Below are 9,203 nucleotides of genomic sequence, written 5' to 3' on the forward strand. Positions count from 1 at the left end.
GGCCTTTCTAAGAAGCTTAACAGTACTTCTTGTGTGGCAGATACGTGTATACACAGACAGTCTCTGAGGGACATGACCTCACTCCTATATACAGATAGGTTCGGAGTGCTATAAAAGCATAAACATTTCCTCCCCCTTTGAAGATAAACCAGTAGCAGTAGGAATGAGATCAGCAGCAGGCATTTATATTGCAGAAAGTGACTGCATATTTGTGGATAGACGCTTAAAATTGGGAAAAAATTTTTTTTTTGGAATCAGTGTAACAATTTTTACAGATTCTAAAACTTTAAATTACAATATCTGATTCTATATTGTTTCTAGATAAAAGCAGCGTTTATTTCGTTTATCACAAAAATTGTAGAAATCACAGCATTTTGAGTAACATGATTACAATTTTTATTACTGTACAGTGGCGGGCATTTAAATTAACTCCGTCCAGCTACCACTACTGGAATTAAAATGCCCCATCCCTTAAAGGTTAAAAACCTCNAAATGAGAATTGCTTGTGGAGTTGATGGTATTCCAGATGAATGCCATAGGCATCTTCCAAGAAGACCACTGGTATTTCTGACACATTTATTTGATCACTGCTTTCATCTGTCCCATTTTCCAAAACTTTCGAAGGAAGCAGAATTTATAATGTTAATGAAACATGGTAGGGACCCAAAATTTCCTCAGAATTTATGCCCGATTAGCCTCTTGTCTAAAACAGACAAGTTATTTTAAAAAGTTACTCTGAAAAGAGTCCAAAGGCACATTGAAGAAAGAGGCCTGCTTAATGCAAGCCAGTTTGGTTTCCATGCTTGTCACACCACAACACTTCAGTGTATGAGGCTTATGGACCATGTAACCTTAAATTTCAACAATAACATGTCTACAGCTGTGGTATTGGGTATTGAAAAGCTTTTGATACAACATGGCAACTTGGCTTGCAGTAGAAATTATCTGAATTAAAATTTTCAATCAGTCTAATCAAGCTTATTAGCTTTTTTTCTCTCTTAGAGAAAATTTAGTGTTTTGGTCAAAGGTGAAATGTCTACAAGAAGCAATATACAAGTAGGGATGCCACAAGGTTCTGTCCTGTCCCCCACATTGTACAGTATATATGTGTGTGTGTGTGTGTGTGTGTGCGCGCGCGCGTATATAAATGATATGCCCAAAACACCTGGTCTATCTAGGTCTCTTTGCTGATGAAACTTGTATATATGTGACAGACCACAAAGAGAGTTATGTTCTCAGAAAGCTGCAGTGAGGTATCAATGCTATTGGGATGTGGTGTGAGTGCTGGAGCATAAAAATCAATGATTGCTCAGGTCATGTCCTTTTCTCATAGACTTAGGCCCCCTGAGGCTCAGCTTCATTGAATGGATGGAATATCCCCTTCCTAAATCAAGTAAAATATGTCAGTGTAATCTTTGGTAAGAGTATTACATGGAGACTACACACAGAAATGATTGAAGCCAAGGCCTTCAGAACATTTGTTATAATCTACTCCCTATTCATAAGTGAGTGTTTAAGTGCCAGTATTAAAGTGACACTCCATAAAGCACTGATTAGATCAGTAATGACTTAAGCTTCCCCTCATGAGAATTAGCGGCAGACACACATTTCTTAAAATTGCAGTGTCTGTGGAACAGGGCTCTCAGCCCCATTGGAAATTTCCAAGGTGCACATTGGTTCACAATTTGCACACGGCTTTCAACCTTCCATATGTATTCGGTTATGTAACAAAATTGAGTAGGCAACAAGGAGAGGATATATAAAATCATGAGAATGAGCATGATCACAGCATAGTTGAAGGTGAAGTCAGACATAGAAAATATAAGAAGCTTAAACTTTGCGGAGGTCAAGCTTACAATCATTCAAGTGACTAAGCTGTCATTGTGGCACAGGATAAGTAAAACAGACATGTTCTGAGGAGAAAGCAGTCTTCTGGGATATGGCACCATGTAAATGTGGTGTTAACCGACGTTTCAGAGGAACGTATCTCCTCCATCTTCAGGCTAGAAGGAAAAATACGAAAATCTGCAAGTGAAGAGACCATGAGAACCGGTACAAGCAGACTGGTGCTGGAAAATAAATTCAGCTATGTGAGAGCAAGGAAGAAGGGGGGAGGACAGGTCTACATGGGAAATCAGTGGAGTAGGAGGGGCGAAGGGGCTGGGACAGAAGCAAGGTTTTGTATATGATAGTGTGTCAGGGGAGAGAAAGGCAAGGTTAAAGGAAGGGCATTAACCGTTAAGCTGGGGGGTTGCTATGTGAGTGGTCATGGCCTGTTTAGCCTTGTGGATCTGGGTTATTTTATAGAACAGATGAGAGAGGCTTCCATGACTTGCTGAGACAACCCCCCCCCCTGTTCATATTTTTGGGCTGGTGTTCAGCCTCAATAGCCTCCCCAAATGATGCGACCCATATATTGGGTCTTGGTGGCGAGGATAGAGGTATTCTGAAGCTGAATGCGGTGTCCCAGATTGATGCTGTGCTCAGCTACAGCTGACTTGTCCGGATGTTCGAGATGGATGTGCCGCTGATGCTCCTTCAANTTTTCCTTCTACCGTGAAGATGGAGGCGATATGTTCATTTAAAACGTCAATTAACACTACATCTACACGGTGGCATATCCCAGAGGACTGCTTTCTTCATAGTCACCTCCGTGAAAACCTCAAGTCTTACAGGCATGATCTGCTTTGCAAAGCCCTGACTGACAGAGGTCTTGTATATACTCGTAGTGCACAAGGAGGAATCTTCCATAACATGCTATATGTGTGATGTGTACACTTGACAACGGTGAAGTCTATTGATGAGAGACAAACCCGCCATCTCGTCAGAGGGGATATTACATAAGGACTATGACCACAAAGGTTCAGTTGCAAAAAGAAAAAATTTCTGGTCATGAGTCTCAATGGGCTTGGCACCAAGATAAAGTAATTGGCAGTGAACTGCCAGTTATAAATTGAATTTGGTTCTGACTCTGCTGCAGTGAGTCATTCAGTCAGTTGAGTTTATTGAAATGAAGAGTAGTTGGTGAGTGAGTCAGTCGAGAGTTGGGGAGAGAGCGGGAACCCAGATTAAGAAGAATGCCTGCCGTTTGCAGCTGCTACTGAACAGCTGCTAGGGAAGACTGAGAAGACTTTATGCATGCTGTAGTTAAAGTGATCTTTGGAATGTGTAACTCAGCGAGACTGTCGTAGTTATTTGTAGTTACATTCTTTAAGTGTTCAGTAGATCCAGTTACCAATCCAAACCCTGTCTATAGTCTGTCATGTGACAGTATGTATGAAACGTGATTGAGTGGTGTATAACCAGTAATATGCGGAGTATTACATTTAAGAAGGTTGTATTATGTATATTGTGGTGGAGCCAGAGAAACAGCCATTACTAGCAAATTGCTCTGAGATGACATTCACTTTTCGGAACGGCTCAGTAAATATGTTCTTAATGAAATAAAGAACGTGACAACACCCATCACTAGGGCAGCAGATTCTTGGTAAATGGGATTATTAAACCCATTGCTTGGTGACACAGACACATTCCCATGGAATTCGTTAGCATGCAAGAATAAACAGTGTTTTCTCTGTGGTCAGTGTCAAGGAGTTAAAAGAAAGATAATCAGGGCAGTCAGGTTCAGTTGACATTTGACAGGAGTTCTGTATGGGACTTGAGCACGAAAGCAGAGGAATAGCCATTGTTAATATCTGTTACAGAACAATGGCTAGTGAAGATTGTAACAGACTGAGAAGACTTAGAGTATGGTAGTGATTTGTATAGTGTGGAGATCAGTGGTAGTGCTGCATTTTCATGTAGGTCTGAGTGGCGTGTATAGGTGGTCAATAAATCCATTAGTCCATACCCACTCAAATGTGACAGCATATTTCAGGTGCCCAACTAGTGCAACAGGATGCTCAAAATTAATATCAGGTTAATGTATACTTGCAGGATGATATAAAAATGTAATAAATAAAACAGTTCATTCTGACCATGTACCAGTGTATATAGTTCTACAAGTGATGCAGTTTTGTTTAGAGTTTCCATGATACAGATACAGGTATGATTTCTTCAACAGGTTAAGAAGGATCCACAGAGTGTTATAGATTTGATCAATGAAGAAGAAACACAGTTCCTTAAAACTTTGACTCGAGGTCATAACTTGCTGAACCGAACCATTATGAAGCTGGGAAATTCTAAAACTCTTCCAGGTATAACTTGAATCATTTGTTGTACTTTTAAGACTCTTAAGTATGCATACTTGGTAAGAACATGCACAAACCCCACTAGAAGTTACTAAGGATGTTGCCTTATAAAATGTAAAAGGGGAAAAACCACATATTTCCAGAATACAGGTCAGATTTGTAATTTAAGAATTATTTATGAATTCTGAAATAATGTGACAAGGTTCAAGCACTTAATAATAACAGTAACAAATGGAAATTATAGTCACGATGAAATTGAAAACTGATTAAATGTGGGAAATGCATACTATTCAGTTTAGAACCTTTTTTATTTCCAGTGCCTTTCTAGACTGAGTATATCACAAACGGCAGTTTCCTTCTTTTATGCTGGTATGAAGCTTTGTCTAGGACCGCCTCTGTGGTCTAGACGTTAAGAGTTCCTGGCTACAGATCCAGAGGTCCGGGATCGATTCCCAGTGGTACTAGGCTTTTCTGAGAAGTAATGGGTCCGGAATGGGGTCCACTCAGCCTCGTGATGATAATTGAGGAGCTACTTCAAGGAAATAGCGGCTCTGGTCTAGAAGACCGAAATTAATGGCCGTGGGGATTCCTTGCACTGACCACGCGACACCTTCTATCTGCAAAAGTTGGCACTAACTTTGCCGACAAGTGGCAGTCACGTGGTCAGTATAGTTTGCTTGCAGACTAAACTCACAGAGTTTGTTTTTTTTGTTTTATGAAGCTTTGTCTCCTATTCATGCGAAAGAACATCAATTGAAGACGTGAGAACTCTTTTGTAAGGAGAATATTTACACCTAAAGGAGAGGAGTTTACATAAGAACAGGAAGTTACTTAATGAGAGCTTTATAAGTAGCGTAGTTGGTTGAAGCACTATGCTACAAGCTGGAAGGTTGCAGGTTCAAGTCCCGATGAGATCATTGGATTTTTTTTCAATTGACCTAATCCTTCCAGCTGCACTATGGACCTGGGGTCGACTCAGTCTCTGACAGAAATGAGTACCAGGAATTAATTAAATGATTTTTCTGGGGAGTAAAGTGTGGCGTAAGGCTGACAACCATCTTTGAGCCGGTTGCCTAGAAAATGTGGGAACCTCAACATCTCACAACTGTATGGGGCTCCACAGACTGTTAACAAGGATACCTTTACTTTTTTACTTTTACTCATTACCACATGAGCCATCAAGTATGGTGGGTCAAGTGGCAGTGTTTCTGGCTTAATTTTCCATGTTTTTATATTGATACGATACTTGGTCTTTGGGGAGGAATTCAGGTTGAAGATATTCAAGAGAAAATTGATAAGTAGAGTGTCTGGACCTAAGAGAGGGGAATTTATAGGGGAAGAGAGAAAATTACTTAATGAGGGTGTTTATAATTTATACTGTACTGCATGCAGCACAACCAGATTGACCCAGATAATAACACTTGTGGCTTTATTTTAGAGGTTTCCAGTTAGAATCTTGGCTGTGACAGCAGCAGCAATCCTGAGTTTAGATTTCTTTGTGGTTTTTTTCATTTCCTCCAGGAAAATGCTGGGATAGTACATTAAATTAGGCCATGGTCACTTCCTTGCACATTCTTTCCATTTGTTTATTTACTATTATCCATTCATTTTGCTCTGCATTATATGAGTTACTGACGGTATCCTTAAATTAACTTCAGAAAATTTTCCTCATGCACCACATGCAGAGAATCAAAATATATTTACAAAATATTTGTTGCAAACCCTAAGAGATGTCATTAAGGAGACTTAGGTGCATTAGGTAGGATGTTAAATAAGATCGTAGAGAAATAAGTTGGGAAGATATGAAGAGGAGTGAACTGACTTTTGATGGGGTCCAGACATGAACACAGTTCTGAACTTTTGTGTTTCATAATAGCATGAAACTTCTTGACCTGCTGAAAATTCTACAGCTCATTAAAGTCACTGCATCTCGAAGTTATAGTTCTGAATAGGAGGTATATGTTATGTTATCAATTGTTTAGGTGATGTGGCATGGAGACTGTATGATACATATGGATTCCCAGTCGATTTAACACAGCTGATGTGTGAGGAGAAGGGTTTTACTGTTGACATTAATGCATATGAGGAAGCGAAGAAACAAGCCCAGGTAATGAATACTGTGTGTGGTGTTTAGTTGTCCAAAAACTGGAAATATGAAATATCTGTTGATAGTTGTGTAACTTTTTTTCAAGAGTTCAGCGAGCATAAGAAAGTAGGCATTCATGATTTGCAGATATCTTTGAAACTGAATGCATTGTCTTAGTGTAAACTGTAAAGACTTTGAAATTTAGGATGTTCAGCACCGAATGTTAATGTCACTGGGAATTTTCTCAGATGATCAGGCTTGAACTAGCTTTATCTAAACTTTGATAATAGTATTTCCTCCACAGAGAATATGATTGTTATAGTACCAGGATTCAGTGAGAATCAGTATAGCAGAGTTGATATAGTGATGGAATTTGGGCTAGATGGCCAGGGTTCGATTCCTTGGAGGGTCAAGATTTCTCTCTTCTGCACAGGGTCCAGACTAACTCTGGGACTCACCCATCCTCCCATCCAGTGGGTACTGGGACACTTTCCCCAAGATTAAAGTGGTCGGGGCATGAAGCTGACCACTCGCCTCCATATAGTGCCAGGGTCAAGGAGGGTGAAACTATGTTGCCACTCCATGGTATGTCTTCATGGCATTGTGCTTAAATAATTAAGCACAGGGAAAACTTTACCTTCATCCCTTCAAGATTCAGTTTCTTGAGTTAGGTTAACATGTGGACTACCGCACTGCATTCTGAAATTTGTTTTTCTCAGGCGAGAGAACCATTATATCATTTCAGATCTGTTGTTAATAGCTGTTTTATGTTTTATTTTAAAAAAATATTAATAATCGTGTGATGGCATCATTTATGTTAAAGAGGACACTGGTGACCAATGTGGCCTGAGGATAAGTTTTCAACATTGTGTGAATGCAAACTTTGTGGAATTTTTCGAGCTCAGCTGAAATTGACTGCACTTTTATAAAGGATCTCACCTATTAGAATGAGACCACAAGCCTTCAGTCTTATTGTAATTCATTCTTAGTGAAATTAGGACCGGAGATTTTTTTTTTTTATTTGCTAGTTGGATGTCTGGTTCTTGAGCTGTACAGTGCATTCAGGTAGGTGTTCGTTATATATTTATTTTTGCTGTCGTATATATTTCATACAAAAAGAAGTAATATGTACATCCCTTATTATCCATGTGGATACTTCTGAACTCCCTGTTCTGCTTTAGAAGTGTTGGGTCATTGGAAAGTGACTATAGAAGTGATGACTGTGAAAGATTGCAAGTGTCTGCCAGCTGGTCCTGACGATTCAGATTGGTCTATTGATGATACCATTCCACCATCACATAATGCCATGGAGTTGTCCATGCTGTCCATATTTGAAGTATCAAAATATGGAAGCCAAATTTATTAAATAAGTTGCAATTCAGTCCAACAGTATTATTCTGTGGTGGAAAATATCCGTTGGTTATTTTACATGCATCCACATCACTGCCTTTTCCTTCAAATTGTCCCCCTGTATGACTGCTAGAGTGAAGGTGTTCAGCCAGTGTTTGATTGATGGGTCTCCAGAGACGAAGAACATGTTCACATGTTATAGCATCTTCTCCTACAAATATGGTGTTGAAATTCTGGGTTCCCTGCTTGGATGTGGAAGGGCGGTAGTCACAGCTGTTACACAAGTGTTGAACTCGCAGACGGTATTCTTGGCCATGCTGTATACAGAGAGGAAAGGAAATTCACATGAAGTTATTAATGCAGAATTGAATAAGGGTGATGTGGTAGCAATGGAAAATGGAATGTGAATTGTGGCATTGAAGTGGCATGACAAGAAACATCACACTTCTCAACCCTTGCGATTTGGACAAATCTTCAGCTGATTTCTCAGATAAAATGTCTTCAACAAACCTTTGACAGTCAATCATATGGTGCAGAGAACTAGCATTGTAAGTAATCGTAGGCACAGTAGTGGTTGGTGCAAGAAAATAAGGAAGGAAAGTATTTCAGTTACAAAATTTAGGGAAACATTTCTCAAGGGATTGCTGAACGGCAAAGATATTGAAAACACCACTGAAAGAATAATATGAAGTCTACGTTCCCATTCTTTCTGGAAGGTGAGAAGATCCAGTCAAATTGCAAGGTAGTATTTTAAAGTGTGTTGTTAAAAGGAGATGGAAGGAAAGCTGGAAAAATGTAAGGCTTGTACAGTAACAAGTTATTGTGAAGATTGTGTTAACTGTCCGCACTATTCATTCATTCATTTATTCACATTCCACGAGATCTTTACAAGGTTGAAAAACAATCAAATAGATATAGAAATTGTTAAGCAGCTTAATCACATCTTACTTATCAATCAAGCAGCTGTCAAAAATAAATAATAGTAAATAATGTTTACATTAGTCATAAAAGAATTAACCTTAAAACAGTAAAAGCATTGACAATTTTAGAATAAAAAATTCAGTCAAGATATTACGTACACATCTTGCTTATACATTGAAGCAGTTATCAGAAACAAGTTTATAATATAAGAATAGTTTAGAATGTTAATATAATTAATGATAATAGCTGTAACTAAACAATGACAATATAAGATAACAAATTGAGTATAATTGGTAATAAGAAATGCAAGTAATAATATGTACAATTTAAGTAGGCTTAATCACATAAAATCTGTTTTATTAGATAGTTTAAGTTTCTTACTAAAAAAGCTTTAATCCAACTACCATATTGCTTAAATAATTATATATTACAACCATAAAACAACGTCTCGTAAAAAATTCATCCCATGTATAAAAAGAATTAAAATACAAGAGTTCCTTTAACCTTTATCGGACGAATGTCATCATATGATGTCGCGGATTCCACGCGTGTAAGGTTTTTTTTTAATATTATATTAAAAATATAAATTATTGTTCTATTTACATGATTTTTGGTCACCACCTTTATAAGGAGACAGCCTTCGTTCCTGCATGATC

General features: G+C 38.4%; 1 protein-coding gene across 1 annotated transcript in view; it reads left to right on the plus strand.

Moving 5' to 3' along the window:
- LOC111875036 (alanine--tRNA ligase, cytoplasmic) overlaps positions 1-9,203 on the plus strand; it is a 67,786-nt gene that overhangs the window by 18,339 nt on the left and 40,244 nt on the right. The window contains exons 7-8 of the mRNA XM_033755696.1: positions 4,064-4,196; positions 6,173-6,297. Of these exons, the coding sequence (XP_033611587.1) occupies positions 4,064-4,196; positions 6,173-6,297 (258 nt within the window). The remainder of the gene's footprint in view (positions 1-4,063; positions 4,197-6,172; positions 6,298-9,203) is intronic.

Source organism: Cryptotermes secundus, unplaced genomic scaffold (assembly GCF_002891405.2).
Source record: "Cryptotermes secundus unplaced genomic scaffold, Csec_1.0 scaffold1422, whole genome shotgun sequence".
In the NCBI taxonomy this organism is placed as follows: domain Eukaryota; kingdom Metazoa; phylum Arthropoda; class Insecta; order Blattodea; family Kalotermitidae; genus Cryptotermes; species Cryptotermes secundus.